This window comes from Podarcis raffonei, chromosome 9, assembly GCF_027172205.1.
Source record: "Podarcis raffonei isolate rPodRaf1 chromosome 9, rPodRaf1.pri, whole genome shotgun sequence".
Classification (NCBI taxonomy): domain Eukaryota; kingdom Metazoa; phylum Chordata; class Lepidosauria; order Squamata; family Lacertidae; genus Podarcis; species Podarcis raffonei.
The window spans coordinates 54,844,275-54,865,260 of NC_070610.1; the positions used below are offsets into that span (position 1 = coordinate 54,844,275).

The 20,986-nt window shown below is 41.5% G+C and overlaps 1 protein-coding gene and 1 long non-coding RNA gene across 51 annotated transcripts in view; one reads left to right on the forward strand and one right to left on the reverse strand.

Annotated features, from left to right (window-relative positions):
• The window catches only part of ANK2 (ankyrin 2), a 320,751-nt gene that overhangs the window by 13,349 nt on the left and 286,416 nt on the right, over window positions 1-20,986 (reverse strand). For 28 of the 50 annotated variants that reach the window (XM_053403696.1, XM_053403706.1, XM_053403733.1 and 25 more), the window contains 10 exons: window positions 20,292-20,388; window positions 19,017-19,245; window positions 17,560-17,685; window positions 16,710-16,832; window positions 15,283-15,315; window positions 13,865-13,886; window positions 4,696-10,704; window positions 3,219-3,293; window positions 1,908-2,039; window positions 1,028-1,168 (listed from right to left, as the gene is read on the reverse strand). In XM_053403696.1, the coding sequence (XP_053259671.1) occupies window positions 1,028-1,168; window positions 1,908-2,039; window positions 3,219-3,293; window positions 4,696-10,704; window positions 13,865-13,886; window positions 15,283-15,315; window positions 16,710-16,832; window positions 17,560-17,685; window positions 19,017-19,245; window positions 20,292-20,388 (6,987 nt within the window). The remainder of the gene's footprint in view (window positions 1-1,027; window positions 1,169-1,907; window positions 2,040-3,218; window positions 3,294-4,695; window positions 10,705-13,864; window positions 13,887-15,282; window positions 15,316-16,709; window positions 16,833-17,559; window positions 17,686-19,016; window positions 19,246-20,291; window positions 20,389-20,986) is intronic. The other 22 variants (XM_053403729.1, XM_053403738.1, XM_053403722.1 and 19 more) reach the window with 4 other exon arrangements.
• LOC128421222 (uncharacterized) lies at window positions 177-14,927 on the forward strand. Its single transcript, XR_008332262.1, has 3 exons — window positions 177-377; window positions 11,922-12,680; window positions 14,444-14,927. It is a non-coding gene; the product is annotated as an uncharacterized LOC128421222 (long non-coding RNA).

Here is a 20,986-nt window from a genome sequence, read left to right on the forward strand (position 1 = left end):
CCTAATATACATATTTCTGCAAAGCAATGTCCCCCAATATTTGCATTTTAATGCACACTTTACCCTCATACAAATTACTTGGCTGGAGAACCGCACTGCATAATTTGCAGAAGTGTGAATTTCAAAGGATCACTGTGTTTCACTTTCACTGAATCGAATTTCTCCCACTTCCTAAGGTTTCATGTAGAGGCACCACACACAAAAGCGCATACAAAAATGTCTGCTGACATAGAGCATAGAACCATAGAGTGGGGGGGGGCTTCAGAGGCCAACCCCCAGCTTGATCCAGATAGCCCAGAGCTGGAGCATCCACAAGACATTACTCTTTAGCTTCTGTTTGAAGAACTCCAGTGAGGAAGAGCCCACCACCCCTCTAGGTCATTGTCCCCATTGCTTAACTACTCTCACCATCTGGCAACTTCCACAGACGGCAACCTGGACAGCTTTCCTTCCAGATAAACATGTTCCCATTTGTGCTGTATATTGATATTTTAGGATTTCATTATCCTACACATGCCTCCTGCTAAGCTTAGCATTAAAACCATTTAGAGATAATTCCAACACACATGCAGACATCTTGACACTCACGGAATGACTCACACCTTGAGTGTCTAAGCTGCTAATACTGAAAAGCATCATTGTTGATGTAATCCGCTCTGTATGAATGCTCTGTCTTTGGGTGCCTCCAGATTGTCCCTATCTTGTGGGAGGGATTCAAGCATATATCAGAAATTTAGATTTAAAAGGCGCTGTTGCCCTAGTGCAGCAAATGCACTTAAAAAAAATAATCTGCCATCTTGAGGGTTGGTAAGCGACAGGGAAATGCATTGAAAAGTGTGGGATACACAAACACCCCACAAGCAAAACAGGATGAGTAATCAACAAAGATTGTCTATAATCTAACCACTGCCTAATTTTTGTGCAAGCAAATCAGGTTGAATTCTCAATAAGCAGAGCTTTGATGGCTGTGTCATCAATGCCGACAAGTTACTAAACAGTGAGCAGAGATGTGTGACTTCACCCTTACCTTCACTATGATCCAGTCCTATTGTCTGTTCAATTTCTGCATAGGTGCGATTATGGTCTCGGGATGTTTCCATGGTGTTCTCCATGAGATGAACAATATCCATACGATTTATTTTTGTAAGACACTCAGTAAGGCTTGAATCTGTGATACAGAAGAGACCAGACTTTATTTGAGCTGTGTGTGCTCTTTTCCCTGTCCTCCAGATTCACACAGCAAAAGAGTATAACTCAGAAGTCTGCATTAGCACCTTGAATTTGGAGATGAATGATGAAAATATATGCCTTTTTCTTCTGTCCGCCCTGAGGTTATCCCCAAACACTTGGAAAAGGTAGGCTACTTACCTATAACTCAAGGGTGTCCACTTATAAAAGTTCAAAGAGGCTTGCTCCATCTGCTGACCAGCAGTTACAGCAAGCCCCTTTGAGGTCCTGCCTGCAGAGCAAAAATGTCCACTTACAGGTGAGGTTTGAATCCAAATTGTGCCTGCAAATGGACTTTATTGGGGGTCACTGGCAGCTCTTCACCCTGCTGTGAGTGGTGCTGTGTCATAAATTTCTCCTGCGCTTTTTGTCTGCCATTCTCATCAATTTATTGGGGGGGGGGGGAATGCCTCTCTTACGAAGACATTTTTTGCAAACTGTACATAGCTCAAGGGCAAACCAGGGCCATTCAATTCCTTCACAACAGCTGTGAGAATGTCAACCAAAGATGTCAACACTGGCAGTGGGGAAAGAGGGTGGAAATGTGGGACTGTACTGCCACTTTCCCCTTTGTATTATGCATGTGAATTCTTGTCAGTGTTGCACTTCAGCGAAGTACATGTATACTCACTAGGCTCCTTTGCCCAGAAAGAACAGGTATCTACTAAAACTGAGCATACCAGTAGCATGTTTCCCATCACGTTCCAGCCAATATTTCAGCAGTGCGTGACTCTGGTCCTGCAGTGAATTAGGATTCTCAATTCGGATCTGATGAATTTGTTCCTCTGTGAAATCCAGTTCTCTTGCTAGCTCTGAAAACGCACATTATTAAAATGATTTCAAACAGTCACACATTTCCTTTTAAATACTTAACACCTATTTTAAGTGCATTTAACATTTACCTGGGAGCAAAGCCTGATTAAAAAAAAATGAGACTTACTTCTGAGTAGATATTTATAAAGTTAAGCCATTATAGGGTTAAGCAGTAGCCCCAGAAATGTAGCATTCTGGGAGCAGGCTGGAGGAAGCCTTGAATCTGATGAAGCCAAAGCCCATTCTTTTTCCTGAGATACCTCAAAATATGCCATGCTGCAACTGAATTCAAAGAGTCAAATATCCATCCTATTCCCTGAAAAACTTGTGGGGATTTTGAAGATGGGATGGCATCATCCACCACTTCACCTTCCCTCTCTGTCCCACTTAAACTTAATCTGTTAGGCTTCATTCTTATGCCTGCTTTCTGAGAGCAAGCCCTATTGACTCAATAAAACTTACCTCTGAGTAGATATGTCTAGAATTATACTGTTTGGTGCATCCTTGCTAACTTCTAGGAGACCTGCCTTTCTTGTGAAACCAATATCCTTCTGTGTATTACCATTTGGGCTTCAGCTACATGTAGGGTATTAGCTATTTTCATTCACATTTGTCACATCTCAGCTTCAATTTAGAGGAAACAGAAGCTATATCTGGTTTTCTTCTCCAGGGCCAGTCCTACCATTAGGTAGAATAAGGCAGTTGCTTTAAGCTGATTTGGTATATCACAAAAAGGAAGCAAATTGTTAATGATTTGAGTTTTGGATGTCATGCATCATGCTGTGCTAAGATAACTTGATCGGCCTTGGGTGCTGTATACCTTGGGTGGATGAGAACCATCTGCTGTTCTGCCTCAGAAAGCCAAATGTGTTGCTCTTCACTCAAAAAACAAAAGTGGTAGTACAGGGATTACTTTTACTATCCAGCACCTGTATTCTGGCAGCCATTTTGGATCAAAATCTCTGTATGTTCTCTGTGTTAAGAATTCACACAATGCTTTTCCTGAGCATGTAGGAATAACTTATGTAAAATCTGTAATAAAACATGCCAGTCAGATCTACAGCTACCGTCCCTGGTAGGCAGCTGTAATTCCAGTTGGTGTCGCAACAGATAGTGAAGAAGAGCTAGAAATTTCATTTCCCTAAGATGGATGTGATCTCAACCTCATTAGAGCTTACCTGTCCAGCTGAATCCAAGGTGATCAGCGATATGTGCCAGTCTTTCCTCTATCCTTTCTTGATCATCCTGTTGATCTAAAGCAAGGTCAAATAGGACAGGTTTTTTGTTTTGTTTTTAAGGCAAAACTGATCTGCCTCACGGGGAGAGACTCCATAAAATAAGGCCAGTGTTTAACAGTGTCTGCTTTCAAAGGAAACCAAAGCTCTTGGTATGTAGCTAGAATGGAAATATTTGAATACAAAGCACTTTATTTAAAATGCCCGCTTAATTGAGTATGGTATTGGAGGCTTTGGAAAACACTGTCCTCAATTTTATTTTGGAGCTCATAACTCCTAAACATTTAAAATAAAACAGAACAAAGGGAGAGATAAATAATTTGCTGGAGCGGGAAATATGTTTTTTCATGCCTCTTTAAAGTAATGGCAAATGGCCATCAAACTCATATTTGCAAAATTAGGTGATGTATCCGAAACTTCATTTCAAACATTAAGAGCATCATATTTTTTAAGTTGCACTGCTTACAATCATCAAAAAGATTTCCAGATCATGATATCTGTGCAGCATTAGTATTTAGCAGTATTAAGTTTGTTTGTTTTTTTGCTAGAACATGTTGCATTCCTAGCTCTTTACAAAGAAGGCATGCAAAAGCAAGTGCACACTTTTTCTCAGCGATATTTGCACCAAAGCAGCAAGAATTAATAACCCCAACAGCCAATCTGATACCAGCAGAGTTTGAGTTTTTGTTTTCCTGTGTGTGCATTTGAAGTCATAGTCTCTACAGCTCAAAATTCAGTTACCATATTTTCCTCTTATTGCTCCTCAGTGCTATTATAGGAAGTTCTTTTTTAAAAAAATGGATCTAAACATTGGGCATTAAATTTAACATGATTAAGTCTATAAATCCAGTGCACCACCTTCCATTAGTAAATGGTGCCAAGCAAAAGTACAACAACAATAAAAGGATTGGAGTTTTTTTTAAGGCACTAATAACTTTGCTTTTGGCACACCTATATGGACTTGCATATCCTGAATTATAGTAATCTTACCTGGTTCATCTGTGTCAAAAGTAATTCATGGCAAAGTGATTCAATTATAGTGAAGAGAATCCAAAAACTAAAACTTGCGTGGTCAGCTGTATTAGAAGCGAAATAATAATGCTCTAAATTTGTTAGTTAAACAACATGAACAAATGTTGTTTTAACGAAAAAGACTATATTGCTATGTTTTGTCCTTTGCGTAAGCATTTGCAGTGTGCAATCTTGAGATTGTTTCAGGGATAGTAAAATACATACACGACATAAAACAAAACAAACGGAGCTTACACAAAACACATTGACAACCACAGGAAGCTTTAAAAAGGAGACACACAAACCACACACAAAAAAAAGCAAGGGGAAAAGAAGGGAAGAAACAACAACCAAAGAATTGCGATTCATGACATGCGTAGCAAAGGGAATCCCAATGGCTGGCAAATACCTTCAACATGGTCAGGGACATTTTCATCAGGAATACGCTCAATCAGAGTCTCAATAGACTCATCCCAAATGGGCCTGGTGTCAAAGATGTCCTCGGCAACTGACTGCTGGGTCTCAATGGATGGCACATTTTCAATAACTGAAACTTCTAGGGCGCTACTACTTTCATCATCTGAAACTAATTCTTGTTCTTTCTCTGACTGAGTAAGTCTATCCACTAATTTGGAAGCTTCATCGCTAATCTCTTCAAAGAACTCTATGGAGTTTTTGTAAAGGTCAAAAAAATGTTCCTTACTTTCTTTAGTGGGACTAACAGCACTGCGGGAAGCTGAGGCGCTTCTGTTCTTAACGGGCAACCGCGAAGGAAATATCTTTGGTCGAGAAGTCGTCTGCTCGTCTGATTCTACCTCAAGCTTCATCTCACCCACCCTCTCTCTGGTTTCTGCTTCGGCCTCAGCATAGCTTCTAGCTTTGACTGAACGCTTAGCCTTTGAGTCCACGGAGGCACTTTCATCAGATTCAGATTTGCTCCTAATGTCTTGTTTCGCAGGTAGCTTGCATGTTTTGTCAAGCGCTTTAGCTGACTCTGGCTTCCAGACAGACGTCTCTGTATACAAACACTCTTGTTCAACTCTTTGGAAAACTGCTTTGACTGGAATCTTAGACTTTGGTTTGGACGGGTCATCCTCCGATTCCTCTAGGGCCTCAACAGAGCTATCTGAAGGAAGGCTCTCAAGCTCTGATTGTTGCAATGAGTGGGATGCTGCGGGAGTTGTTCTAATGGGAATTTTGGATTTGCTTTCAGAAGGCACACTTTCCATGATGGCAGTAGGGATTTCAATCACAGATTTCTGCTCCTCTGGTGAGGAGTCTGGGGAATCATCTTCCTGCTCAGCATACACCGACCTAGTGACTGTTGAAAAATCTAACTGTACATCAATCACAGTCTGCTCGGGAGAGACAGGGCAAGGCACCTGGGAGCTGTCAAACATGTCTTCAGTATCAGGTCTAGGGAAGAAGTCATCATCATCAGAAGGAGCAGTTTCTTTCTTTGGTGACTTTGAGGAGGCTGAAATGCCCATTTTAATAGGGATTCTAGATTTAATATCCCCTTTTGTGGTGTAGAAACCACTGGCCTCATCCTCTGATACAGACGTGAGTGAGCCTTTTATAGGCATCTCTGCTTCATCTAGTTCAGAAGACGCAAATGGAACTGGGGGTTGCTCCTGCTGGAGAGATTCCAGGCCTTCAGCTTCTCTCATTTCTTCAGATAAGGACACATCTTCCTGAGACTGCTCTCCCATTTGGAAAAAGTGTAAGTTTTCTTCAGAATAATTCCTCTTGGTCATGTCAATGGCACCACTCCTTGTCATTTCAAACAATTTCCCTTCCTGGAAAAGAAAGGGGTTTTGTTCACTGGTAGGCGTCCCTTCTTCTGTAGGAGTCCTGGCTGGTGTCGTGTCAGGTGTGGTGCCTTGTGATCTCCTGTCTACCATTAAGCCAAATATCCTTTGTTCTTCCTCTTTCACCCGAGCCTCAAAAGCATCATCATCTTCACGTATCTGACTCCACTTGTCAGAATCCACATCTGTCCTGGTTATGATCACTTGGTTGATTATTTTCTCAGCTTCATCTCTGATATCTTGTAGAGCAGCTTCATCTAGTGAGGTGGCCTCTGATGTTGAAGTTGATTGTTTCTGAAAGATGCCCACATGTTTGGATTCTAACTCCATATAGATATCTTCTGAGGTCTGAACCTCAGAACCTACAGATGCTGGTGTACAAAGGGAACTGGTCAGTGCAATTTCCTCACTTAAGGTAGTTTCTACCTCAGTAGAATGATGAACCCCAGATGACTGGTCTGTTGTCATCCTTAAACCAGTTCCTGAACTAATTTCAGTGCTAGTAAAAAAGTGCTGTGAAGGGACATTTTCATAAGGGCTTGTTATAGGCAGAGAACTGCTCTCATCAACATCATCTGCATTCCTTTCAGGGTCACCCTTTTGGATTGTTTGAGGCGAATGGTCTGCAGAGTGTTCTACACTACAAAAATCCCTTTGTGCCATCTCTACAATGTTGTTAGTTTCAGCCAAAACACTTCCCAAAGGGGAGTGAACAGGTGAAACAACAGTAGCCAATTCATCATTTGGGGATATACAGCAATGAGAGGAGCCAGGGATACAGGAGCCCCCTCTGGTTCCCATGGCAACCATGTCTCTGGGTGTTACCTCCTCAGATGCTCCACCATCTTTCTCAGAATCATCCTGGTTGTGAGACACCGCTGAGGTTTCATATAACTCAGCTATTTTGGGGGCGTCACCACCCACAGAATGATAGAATGCCTCCTCAGGCTGCATCATGGGGCCATTAGGGCTAGCAGTGTCACTCTCATCAGTGCTGTAGCACTTGGACTCGCTAGCTTGTGCTATGATGCTAGTATCTGAGGCAAGAGAGGTGTCACCAGACATTTTGGTTTCCTCTGTTGGCTTATCTGATTCTGTGTTGTCCTCTTCGGTACCAAATTCATGCTGCTTGGATTCAATAGGCTGAAACCCTGTTTCTTCAGGACTAGAACTGGAATCCCTATGACAAAGATGAGGTGAAGGAGGCTGCACCCTAATTACAGGCTCCATCAGCAGCCCAGAGTCAGCCTCCTTTTTCAGCTTTGTTAATTCTGGCTCACTTTCTGAAGAGGAAGAAGTCTTTCTAGATTCAGCTGCAGAAGTGAGTACAGTAGGTATGCCATCATCTTCTACAGGCGTTGAGGGTGCAAATTCAAGTTCAGATGCAGCTTCCAAATCAGAAGCTAAAGCAGCATCTTCTTGTTTGGGGTCCTTTCTATAGTCCCGCTTCTGCTTTGCTTCCTGTTCCAGCTCATCAAACATTTTGACTTTAGTCACCATTTTAAACATCTCTTCTTCTGGTGTGAACCTCCTCGTCGGCTCACCTTCGGGGTCATCTTCTGGCTCTTCGCTGACTTCAGGAATCACAGCTGACTTGGGTATGTTTGAGAGCATTTGCGAATCTGTTGTCTTGGGTGTGATTTCATAACTAATTTCTTCGGAGCTGGGAGTCTCGGGTGAAAGAGGGCTTTTCCCTGAGCTTTCCATAAGAGAGGTTTGCTCTAAACTGTCATCTTCAGCACTGCCATCAGGGTCACGTAAAAGTCTAGATCGCACAGGTGTCAGCTCTGGGAAGTTTTCTGCTTTGGCAAAGGCAGCCTGCATGGGACCAGGTCCTGGAGGGAAGCCAGTCTTTGTTTTCTGTTCTACGGGGCTGCTTTCAAGAGAATCGCGGCAGGGGGATTCTTTGGTAGGACTAGGCTCAAGGGAATCTGGTGTTTTACGGGAGGAATTATCTTCCAGTACTGGGCTTGCTTCTAATGAATCTTTATGGCTTATAGCTAAGGATTCATCTGCAACTGGGCTAAGACCTTCACTGTCTTGGCTAGGAAGTGAAAGCTCCAGTCCTCTACTAATGGCATGGTGCTCAAAGGATGCCTGATCCTCTTTCTCTAAAATAGTATCATGCACTTCAGATAACTTAGTTAAATGTCCTTGCTCAGTAGCCATAGATAACTCATCCCTGACAGCATCCTTATCAATCAATGTTGAGCTAGAATCTGTACATTTGCCTATCTCTTCTTTGGTGGTTGTAACTTCTACTTCTTCTGACAAACGAGGAGAGAGGGACTCTGAGCCGATTATAACTTTTATGTCTTTGTCAGCAACAGTCCTTTCACTTTTTGTTGGAGAAAGTACCTTTGGTGAATGTGCCTCTGCTGCTCTCTGCACTGTACTGGCTAATTCTGTTTCTTCCATCTGGTCAGCAGTTTCTGTTTTCTTTGGTGAAAAAGAGAGGCTCTCGGGGCTTGTTTCTGGAGTTTCGGCCAATCCCTCATGCTTATAACTTTCCTCAGAGCTGATCTGAGGGGTCCCATCGAGCAGGCTACCAACTGGAGAATCTGCTATGCCTTCATGTTTAAGGCTTTCTGAGCTGCCATCCAGAGCACCACTTTGCAAGGAGAGAGCGGGCAAAAAACCATCTTTCACATATTCTGATGGAAATGTAACATTGAATGGACTGGTCAGTACTTGATCTAAGTGAAGCTCACCTTCCTCGGTAATTGAAATGTGCCGGAACTGTTGGTATTTATCATTCTCCTCAAGCTCTTCCTTTATGACATCAGTAAAATCTGTGGACGTCTTTCTGTCTGGGCTGATTTGAAGGTCAGTATCCCCTTGGTCATCAAATGTCAGGGCCACACCCTTTGCATTGCCATCATCAGTTGCTGGAACATCTTTTCCTGCAGTTTTACTACTCTGCTGCTTTGTCTGCTGCATGGCTAGATCTTTCTTCAGAGTACCCTGTGCCTCTTTCTTAGATTGCAAGCCTGCCTCTGCCTGAGGTTCCTGGCTCTTTTTACCTTTTGGACTATCTTTTTTGTGTGTGTCTCTTTGTGTCATTGCCTGCTTCTTTTCAGTGTCTGCCTGAGCAGCTCCTTTCTTAGCCGGCTCTTTCTCAGAGACCTGCTGTTTCTGTTTCACAGACTTATGCTCAAAAAGTCCAGCCTTATGCTTTGATGGATCTTGACCTGACTGGAAGGCTTTCATCAGTTCACGAACAGACATTGTTTCTTCAAGTCTCTCTGTTTTAGAAGAAGGTGAAACAGGCGGCTTCTTGGTTGTGGGAGAAACAGGTGGCTTCTTAGATGTGGGAGAAACGGGTGGCTTTTTAGATGTGGGAGAAACAGCTGGCTTCTTAGTTGTGGGAGAAACAGCTGGCTTCTTAGTAGAGGGAGAGGAGAGTTTTGAAGCAGAGGGGGAAGCTGCAGTCTTTGAGGCAGAGGGAGAAGCAGGAATCTTTGAGGCAGAGGAGGAGGCTGCAGTCTTTGAGGCAGAGGGAGAAGCTGGTGTTTTTGAGGCAGAAGGGGAAGCTGGTGTTTTTGAGGCAGAGGGGGAAGCTGGGGTCTTTGAGACAGAGGGAGAAGATGGGGGTTTCACTTTGTAAATAATTTTTTTAGGCTGCGGTAGCTTTCCAACAGACTTCTCGGTTGCCCCTTCTTTTCCTGGGGTGCGAACAGGCAATTTTGACCGTCCTTTCTGCTCATCTTCCACTCTCTTCTGAAGGGCTTTCACTTTATCTTTGATTGAGCCAATAGGCGTTTCTTCTATAACAGGAGACACAGCTGTTGCCTTGGAAGCCTCTGCAGGGGCTAACCCTACCTCTTCATCTATAGACTCATCTGAGCTGAACTTTGTTAGTCCTGAATGTTCTTTCTTTCCTTTGGATTCTTCATCCTTTGGCTTTTGTTTATCTTTTAATTTCTTCCTAACTGGTTTTTTAATTTCCAAGGTAGGTTTTTGCTGGACCTGCTTCTTCTCTTGGCTTCCCCCACCTTTTTCAGAGCCCCTGCTTACAACCACAGCTTCAAATCTCTCTTCTACTATGTCTTCTTGTAATGTCTTAGGCTGCATTTCATTAAGTGACATGTAATCTTTTAGATCTTGGCTGAGATGATCGATCATTCCCGCCATGTCTTTCTTTTCTTTCTCTGTTTTCCCTTTGCCTATTCTAGTTTCTGTGCAAACAGGCTCGGTAACTTCCAGTGGAGCATTCTGCTTAGCCTCTTCTATTTCTTCATCGCTTACAAGGACCCATTCTTCTTCCGCCAGCTCTTTCTCAGAACTGGATCTTTGAAGAACTGGCCCTTCTTTTGGACAGCTTCCACTTCTCAGGATTTCGTTCACTTTTTCCAAATCCTCCTTAACTCTTTCCACAATCTCAAATGGTTCTCCAGGTTCTTCATCGGCAGCTTTCACAAGATCCTTCACCTTAATGGAGCCTGACTTTTCAGCTGAGTCTGTGGTCAAGATGGCACTCATTTTAATCAAATCTTGTTTCATCTCAGAGACTTCAGATAGCAAGTCTGGGCTGGCTAGGACAGGGACTTCATTGACAAGGTGACTTTTCAGGACAGATGTTTCTGTAGATTCTGTTTCATCATCATCTTTGATGCAAATGGGGAAAAACATTGGAAATAAATGGAAATCGAAAATAGAGATTGAAAAAATGTAATCAGGACTGAAATGACTGTCTTTGATTGCAGCGGTAGGAGGGTCAACAAAACTGTCTGGGTATGGTGGATCCACAAATCTGAGGGTGGAAAAAAAAGCAAAGCAAAGCTAACGGGGGGAAAACTGAAAAGGAAAGTGGGCAGGAAATAACTTGCTTAGTTTTCGCAGTACAGCACACACACACATACAACACCAAAGCTTTTATCAACCAAGGACACTAGAAAAACAAAAGTGGGCAAGAAAAAGAAACAGTGGAATTTACACAAAGATAGGCATCTCAAGATTGTCCAGATGTTACAGATCAATGTTCAAATAAAAACAGAGAACAAAGGTGTGTGGGGTGGGGGGAGATTGTTAAGTTGGTTGGAAGTTGATCTCCTCAAAGAGAAAGCCAGTGGTAGCAAACTTCAGAACCAAAATTAGGTAAACGGTTGTAAACTTTTGTTTAAGAACCAAAGTTAGAAGTTGTGTATTTACATTTAATTCTGAGATAATCTAGAGCAAATGAAATGCATTGATATCTGAGGCAGCTGCAAACCGGCATTTCATCTAAGGGGAATCTTACATTCAGGTGGTGACACAGACACACACAGGCTTTTATTTCAAGAGGAATGGTCCTTTCCTTGGAACATCCTCATTATTCAAACAAATGGAGGGGAAATCAAGGGAAAGAGATGGTGATGATGATGATAATATAAAAAAGTGGGAAGGGAAATTTTAAATAGTGACTAGCTCAACAGAGAATTCATAGGTTAGGGGGGAATGTAATGCATGGCAACCAAAAACATTCATACAGGGCACATACACACACACAGACACAAATAGACACAGTACATATACATATATATGTAAGCCAAGTTATTTCCATGCAAAGCAAAGCTGTTGCATACATTGCAGGGTAAGTATCCTTACAATAAAATAAAAGGAAAAAAGACACCAACAAAACTTAAGATGGTTATAAATGAAAAAGGCTTAAAATCATATGCAACATACTATGGTGAAGTATTGTCCCCACCCCCACTATTAACATATAAAGCATCAGGAATATGTTTACAGTAAAACTTACTTCAGAGTAATGTGTCTCCCCTCCCCCATATTTGTTCAGGGGTTTTGTGTGAACGAAAGCATTTTAAAATTTCTTATCATTTAGCAACACAAACGCGTGGAATTGGTTAAACTTTGAGACTATATGATATTGTAACTTGACCAAAAGGCCAAGAAATGAGCATCATGGAGAAGAAAAGCAGAGCAGAGGAGGAGCCCAACTAGAGAGGAGGTAAAGACAGAGGAACCTGACCCAAGGCAGCCTGCAATTCTGCATGAAAAGATTTATTTAATGATGTATTTTAAGAATGTTTACCTCCCATTCTTCTGCTGAAAAGTAGCTTCCAGTTTAACTTCCTGATCATTTGAGGTCCAGCTCCGAGGGCCTGGCAGTTCCCTCACTGCAAGAAGTGAAGTTACAGGGAACAGAGGGCCTTCTCGGTAGTGGCGCCTGCCCTGTGGGAACGCCCTCCCATCAGATGTAAAGGAAATAAAGAACTAGACAACTCTCCGAAGATACCTGAAGGCAGCCCTATATTGGGAAGTTTTTAATGTTTGATGTTTTATTATACTTTTAGTTTTGTTGGAGGCCACCCAGAGTTGCTGGGGCAACCCCATCAGATGGGTGGGGTATAAGTAATTTTGTTTTCATTTATTTATTATTAACAGAAGTCATTTTACAAAACAGTTCATTATTTAAGAATGTAACGATCTCTTTTTTAATTTATACTTCTTCCCTTAGCCACGGACTTCGACTGTGCCCAGTGGAAGAATGGGCTGCCTTGCACAGCTCCCACCTAGACCAAACCACTATGGCCTGGAAACTGCCTTTGGCAATTCAGCACTGCCTGGTGACCTTTCTTGGGTGAGTTTTTAGGGTGAACTAGGGAGAGAACTTTGCCACCTGATCTACTCCAGGGCTATAGGTTCAAGTCCCTGCCTGGACTCATGGCAGTATTTTCCTTCCCTGCCCTTCCAGGCTTCTGAAAAAGCAGCTGTTTCTTTTACTGCATGTTTCCAGCTGCTGGCTGATGGGGCCATGAAAGAATTTCACTTGCCTGTGTCAATGGCTGTTTAGTTCCAGAATATTTGCCTCCCTTATAGCAAATGTTAATTGTTTCATTTTTCATTTTCATGTCAGGAACTCTGGCCCAACTAACTGAGGACTGGCACTGGGCAGGGGCCACAGCATTAGGGCAAGTGGGGTGCTACATGCTCCACCTACAGGGTGACTACGGCCTTATGGGCCCAATGGCTCACTTCCACTCAATTTGCACTCTGCAGTATCTTCCATAGCTTCTGGTTCATGAAAGCAGACAACATGAGTGGTGTAAGCTGACCTTCCAGCAACTGGGTTGAAAAGTATCACTGGTAGCAGGGCTGCCATGTTGTTTTGGTCCTTTGCCCATGCCGTGATCTGCCTGGAAGCTGTAATTTAGTGAACTTGTGACCTGATTTTACCCCAACACTTGTTGCCATCATTCCCCTTCCTGTCCTGCTCCACTTCCAACTACAGGTATAATTAATAATAGCTAGTGACAATGTCCCAATACATAAATATGCTTTTCAGAAATACTTCACCAAAGTAAGAGAGGGTGAATGGATTATGGAACTTTGTTACTTAAAACAGTATCACTTTTATACACAGGGACATGCATATTGCATGTAAACAATTTAATGAAGGTAGTTTATAGAAGCTGAATCTTTAAAGGTGATACTGTAATTAACTTATAAAATGCAATGACTTTATGTGAACATACATACAAAATAAAAAATGAAATAAAATATGGGGATTTATACAAGCCTAACAGCAATAGCAGGGGTCACCAGGGGATGTCAAAAGGAAAGTGAATGCTTAGATGAACTGTCTTAGTACTTTTATTTTAATTATTAGTAACATATTAAATAACATCTAAAAGCTAAAAGCTAAATTTACATCATTATATCATTCTTTTAGAAAATTAATATCATCAGTGGCAATTAGAATTTGCACACTCTCTTATGCTTAACTTAATGATTAGACAAATAACATTTTTATTACAATCTTACGTTTTTCTGATGTCATGTCAGTCTGAAAGAGAACACAGAGTGAAATGGTTACAGCACTTTGAGTCATAACAACCAGTGAGAAATATCACCTAGAACACCAGCTAATTTACCATTGAAGCCTGTAGGTCAATCCTAAATACACTTTCTTGGAAGTAAAACCCACTGGATTCAATTGGAGTGCCTTCCTGATAAGTATTGCAACTTACCGTATTTTTCGCTCTATAGGACGCACCCGACCATAGGATGCACCGACCCCTCTTGCTCTCCAGGCTTCAGCGAAAGCAACGCGTAGCCTCCGGAGCGCAGAGGGAACACTCCCTCTGCACTTTGGAGGTTTCGCGTTGCTCTCGCTGAAGCCAAGGAGCTTACATTCGCTCCATAGGACGCACACACATTTCCCCTTAATTTTTGGAGGGGGAAAAGTGTGTCCTATAGAGCGAAAAATACGGTAACTGGTTGTCCAGACAAGCTGAATTCTAATAAGAGCTAGCAATGCCTTTAAGCCACTGATGAACCTTGGTAATTAGTTCCTGCTATTATCAAACTATATAATCTAAATTTTTAATTTGTTGCATTTAGGCTCTAAGTTGGAATTTGCACAGAAAGATCACTGAGCAGGACAGGGAGAAACAGTGAAGAAGGTGGAAGCGGCAAGCAGGTTATTCGTATCTCGACTTGCAAAAGTGCAAGAACAATATATTGGCACATTTGTTAGTAAAAAAGTAGGAGCCACGTACATAGCTTGAGATGTCCTAAGATGCCAGCTATGCATCTGATATCACAGTAGGTGTCTAAGGTTCTATTACCTTGTGGAAATTCTTTGGAGGGAGAGGGCAATATTTGCTTGGGGGGGGATAGAAACAATACAGCTCTATTATAATATTCATCACCACCTTTCTAAATTTTAAAATGCAAGGTGAGATGGAGATAATAAACTGTGGCTAAAACAAAAACGTGGAAGGAATAGAGAGGAGGCAGGAGTGCACAAACCTAAGGCGCATTCATATAATAGGTTAGCATTGCATCTGAATGAGTTTTAGTATGTAGTGTATCACTGCACTGATTTCTGACATTTTTTTTAAAAAAATCAACTTCATATTTATTTCTGCATCTAAACAGTTCTGATTTTTATTTTTAAAAAATCAATTTTATTTATTTATTTTTAAATGCATTTATAAACAATGACTCAGATTCTCAAATAAAAATTTAAAAGATCACACGTACTGTGTTTTTATCTTTCCCCCCCTCCTGCTGCAGCTCTTTACAATTTGAAGAGTTGCTCCTCAGAGTTCGAGGACTCTGGAGCCATGAGTGAGTGCATTGCAGGGAGACTTGGTGAACTTCCGCATGCATACCCAAGGGAATTTTAATTTTGGTCACAGGGGTTTTATAGAGTACTGATCTATTAGCAAGATTACCTCTTCTTCCTGTTCTTGATCTGATTCTGATTCCTTTCAGCCCAATATGCCATGCAAGAAAAGAGAAAAACAGAGCAGGAAAAGATAGGATGCAGTTAAAGGAAAAGAATGATTTCTGGTCATATTCAATTGGCAAGAGTACAAAACGAACACTATTTCTGCACTTTTTCCTAGGGAGGAAAAAAAGGGAACAAGAGAATCAGTTCATTATTTTTCTTAAGCTGGGGACTTAAGATAATTAAAAAGTGGGAAGCTGTTTGGATATTTTAGGCTCTTTCTTGATTTTTATTACTGCATTTCAAAGAAGCCAAGATACTACTTCTCAACCACCAAGCCTGACCCAAGTATACAAGATTGGACCTGCCATTTGCCATGCTGGCTCAGGCAGTGGATTGGGAGAGGCAGCAGATTGTGAACCTCCATTCACCACCTGTAGGGCTGCCCCCACCATCACTACTGTTGGCTGCTTGGCATATCCTGTTCTGAGGAATGTCACCGAATTGCTGTGACAACAGCAAATACTGTTGAAAGCAAGCAGGGCAATGCTACGCTGCTACCCCCCAAAAGTGAGGAGGTGGCGGTGGAGGTCTTATGCCAATCCTGAAAATACATGGTTGGAATGTCAAAGAAAATGTAACAAAATTTTGCATGTGTTAATTGCTCTCTCTTCATATTTGATTTTTCAAGCTTAAATCTGTAATACTTTAAATTCCAATGAAAGTGAGAAGACACACATCGTGCACATGAGACTCTGTTCTATGCATTTAATTGCTTATGTGAATGACTTACCTATGAACACAAATAAACAGAAGATCACAGATCAACTTGGAATGGGCAGGAAGGTGATATATATGAGAACCCAGACACTAAAGTGCCTTTGCAGTCTTTCTCCTCCAGCACTACACTTCTGTCTGAGCAAACTACTAGGCTTAATGCTCAAGAAATCTGCAAAGTATCATATGATGGCTTCTTTTGGTATTGGCTCTTTGGATATATATAATCCCCAGTATTTACACTTTTAACTCAGAAAATCGATGCTGCTGAGCCAATTCAAGGCCATGGTGTGAGAGCCCCCACCTAGAGAATACTCTATAATTAATGCACCCTCTATGTTAGGGGTGAGGAACCTATGACCTTACAGATGATGATCTGCCATCCACTCCATCCAGCACAGCCAATGGGAGGAGATGTTGAGAGATGTAATTTGGCAACATCTGGAGGGCCACGGGCTCCCCAATCCTACTCTATATGTAATATTAAAAAATGTTTAATTAAAGTCTTAAAAATAAAAACTCACAGCCACTTAACCCAAAAGATAAGCCACTCCTTGTAGTTTGTGCAAAACAAAGCCAGGGATTAGGAGCTCTAAAATGTCAGTGTGCCGGCTAGTATGTGAGCAAAGATCTTTTCATTGTATTATGCAGTACCTTTGTGTAATTTGGCAATGTGATATTCAGATTGCAGATGGCTTGATGTACGAGGCCTCTAGAAGATTTAGGCTCCTTCATAAATGACAAGCGCCCACAAGGTTCTTGTGTTGTGTCTCGGACCTAGTGCAAAAAGCAAAGCAAAACACACACAATGCTACAGCTTAAAGAGATACAAAATACTACAGAGACAAAATTATAAAATATTTATGATGCAAATGTATTAAATGTACAGATGAAGACATACAGTCATACCTCGGGTTATGAACGCTGCGGGTTGCGCGTTTTTGGGTTGCGGACCGCTTGCACATGCGCAGAAGCACCGAATTGTGTCACATGCGTGTGCAGACGCAGCGCTTAAGGCTGCGAATGCTGCGAGTTGTGAACGTGCCTCTTGCACGGATCATTTTCGCAACCAGAGGTATGACAGTACCTAAGTAAAGTTCTATTTACCCACTGCCACTAAACCCTGCTTAAAGAAACTTTAATATTTTTGCCTTAAAGTGAAAATGTTGAATCTCCAAAGGGAGATCTAAAGCCAGAGGACAGATATCAACAGTTTTATAGATCTTAGATTTTTATTTGAATGTTCAGGCAACTACTCCCCCCCCCCCCATTTGCTGTTTTTCATTCCATTGCATAAAATGCCAAAGCACTGTTGCACATCTAGGTGCACAAAAGGAGATAAAGTAGACCACTGCCCTTGAAATGCAGTTCATCAGCTTTGGTGCTATTATTAAAATAGTTAAAGAATGGTGGTTTCTGGCTGTATATGGATGGGCTGTTTCTGCTTGTTGAATAGTCGCCACCAAATAAAATGAAAGTTTAGATATGGACTTGTATCTATTACCTTGACAAACAATGGAAGTCTATTTTCTTTGAAGGCATAAAAACTGAATATGTGATGTTGGCCACTCTTTGTTAGTGGTACTAGATTCCCAAAGCAGTCCACATAGATGGGCTTTCCTTCTAATACCTACATAGGGTTGATAAAGAACAAAATATAATAGCAGTAAGTATCATGTAGAAGAGAGTTCATTATTACCTTTATTCAATTCCTAGAATGCACTGGTCCACTGGCTGGGATTGACAGAAGTGGAAGTTCATCTGAGGGGCCACAGATTCCACAGCCCTCTAGAACCACCACTTTGCTAAATGGCAATAAAGCGTTTTGGGAGATGACAGCCGGCCCTCAAGTACTATATAGTATAACACAAAGTCTTATACGCAAACAAGGAAGATAAAAAATATTTTCCCCTGCTTAAAATCCATAACTGATCTGAACTATGGCTGTTCTAGGTTGGGAAGAATACTGAACAGGAGAATTCCTCTTAGAGGGTGGAGATAGGTGCCACATATTGTTTCAGATCCCAATCTGGACAATGTGCTATGTGATTGTATTTGCCACTAAACAAAATTGCAGGGGGACTTGATCTGCAACACAAACATGGCATAGAAATGGTGGTGGAGAGAGAAGGATTAACCCTTTTTCCTTCGACCATTTCCTCTTGAAAGCTGCTATTTGCACCTATGGCAAATAGTTTTTCCTCCCATAGCAAAAGCAGCTTTCCACCCATGGCAGGGGTGGGAAGAATGTCAAGGAAAAACGAAACAAGAGTAGGAAAGGTTCAGTTCCACCCTCCATATAAATGTTTTAATCTGGAACGGGAGTCCCTGTACAGTGGTACCTCAGTTTACGAACTTAATCTGTTCCGGAAGTCCGTTCTTAATCCGAAACCGTTCTTAAACCGAGGTGCGCTTTCCCTAACGAGGCCTCCCGCCGCCGGTGCCCTTCCACCGTTTGGATTCTGTTCTTAGACCGAGGTAAAGTTCTCAAACCGGGACACTATTTTCGGTTTTGCGGAGTTCGTAAACCAAATCATTCCTAAACAGGACTGTTCTTAAACTGAGGTACCACTGTAGTTCCTTTTCTTCCCAATAAAAAGAAATATCTGCATGTGTTCTAACATATTTTTGTTAGGTATTTTAATATTTGTATATGTTTCATACCCCATTCCGGTATCTGTATAGATTAAGGGTGGGCTATAAAATATTTCTAATAAACAAACAAACAAGCAGATAAAGAATATACAGTAATGACCAGTTTTAATTCTACACAGAGTACACCAATTGAAATCAGTGGGTATTCTTAGAGGGTGACTTAGCTGGATATTACCCACATTAAGATTTAAAATGAGAGATTTTCTTTTTCTTTCTACCTACAAAAGGAAATTAAGACAATGGTTTTAAAAATACATGTACTAAAATGTGAATGAAGGAATTCATTTTGCATGTTTAATTCCATACCTCTACATCTCTGCTTCGGGCAACTTCAGCAAAGTTTTCTTGCTGTTCTAGCGTTTTATCCACTTTATCATCCGTCATGCAGAAACATCTTAATCGGGCTTCTATAGGATCATGTGATTTGGCAAACACTACAAATTTGGCCATGTAGGGCACACAGATAATCTCTCTGTATACTTGGGAAGCAAACGTAACAGATTCCTGTATCTGTCGACAGTCTATCAACCAAAACCTGCAAATAAACAAACATGGAAAACTGTTACATAGTTAAGTCTAGCATAACGCACACACAAGTTCAGAATTTGGAAAATACATCCAGGAATCACACTAGTATTGATTTCAAATAACTTGCGCATTAGGTTGAAATAAACAAATTCTTAATGGGGGGGAAAATCATCTAGATTCTGCATTGGGTGTGGCCCAAGCCTGAGTGTAATTTGAAATGGATCTCTACTGATTCCCAGATTACCAAAATGCATTGGAACAGTCATTTTCAGCTGGGATATGAACTGGGATATGTACACAGTCCCTTCACCCCCTTTGCAGCGCACAGGTGATCAAACCAGGAAAGCTCTAATTAACCACAGTTTCTCCTTTTGTCCATATTAGGATACCATGGCTGCCAGCTTCAGAACAGATATTAAAACAACATTAGACTCTTCAGACTCCAGAATTAATCATTATTTTAGGGTCAGGCCAGAGGATGGATTACTTTGCAAACACTACAATACCAGAATTAGCACATTAGCACAATACCTTAAGGACTTCCTGTCTCCATACAAACCTACACTTGTTATCTGAGGCTCTTTGCTATGTCTCTCCTCCCCAAGAGGTTTAGAGGGTGGCAACACTAGAACGGGCCTTTTCTGTGGTAGCTCCCTGTCTGAGAAAGGCTCTCCTCAGAGAGGCTTGTCTGGTGCCATCATTACGTATCTTTAGGCACCAGGCAAAAATATACCTCTTTACCCATGCCTTTGGCCATTAATCTATGGCCTGTTAAAGCTGGGGGATGACGACTTATGATTATTTTATTATTATGCTATCTATTACTATGCTTTTCATTATGTTTTTTACTATTATGCCCCATAAAATGTGATCTTAATGTTGTACACTGCCCTGGGATCTTTTGATAAAGTATATAAATCAAATAAGTAAATAATGATAAATAAAACTTCAGTGGGGTACTTGTGTCCGATTAAGAAGTAATCAAGCTGAAGATACAGTGCCGAAACACTTAAGTACAGTTTAAAGAAAATATACTATTCTAGACAGTGGTACCTGGCAGATACGTTTGTGGTGAAGGAAACACATTCATTGACAAAAGTTAATGGTGTTGTTCCTGTGATGTCTTCCCACTGAGCAGGTGTTGTTCCACCTGAAACAATTGAGGACAAAGAGAAAAAATGTTCAGCATTCCTACAAGAAGTCAATGGCCTGGTTGTCAAAGTATGGCTTGGTGCAGGCATCCCCAAACTCGGCCCTCCAGCTGTTTTGGGACTACAATTCCCACCATCCCTGACCACTGGTCCTGTTAGCTAGTGATGGTGGGAGTTGTAGTCCCAAAACATCTGGAGGGCCGAGTTTGGGGGTGCCTGGCTTAGTGAGACCACAAGAACAGGAGAGGAGCTGACAGCCAATTTGCGTCTCCAGAGTCCTCCTTACTCCTGCACCGAGTGACTCCAAGATTTGGCGCAGCATTTCATTTGAATCTGAGCTTGTGGTGAAGCTCTAACTTTACAAGCTGTAGCCAAGGTCTGTTCTTGGGTGTTGCTCAGGGTTAATAACTTGATATTAAAATAAATAAATAAATAAATAAATACACACCCACCCACATTTTTTTGGTACCAAGATGCAAAATCTTATTTCAACTATAAACTATGGAGGTCATTATTTTCACTTTGCAAATATGGACTAAGCAAGAGCTTTCAGTGAGTTCTCTACAACATCAACATACAATGCCACCCTTCTCAATG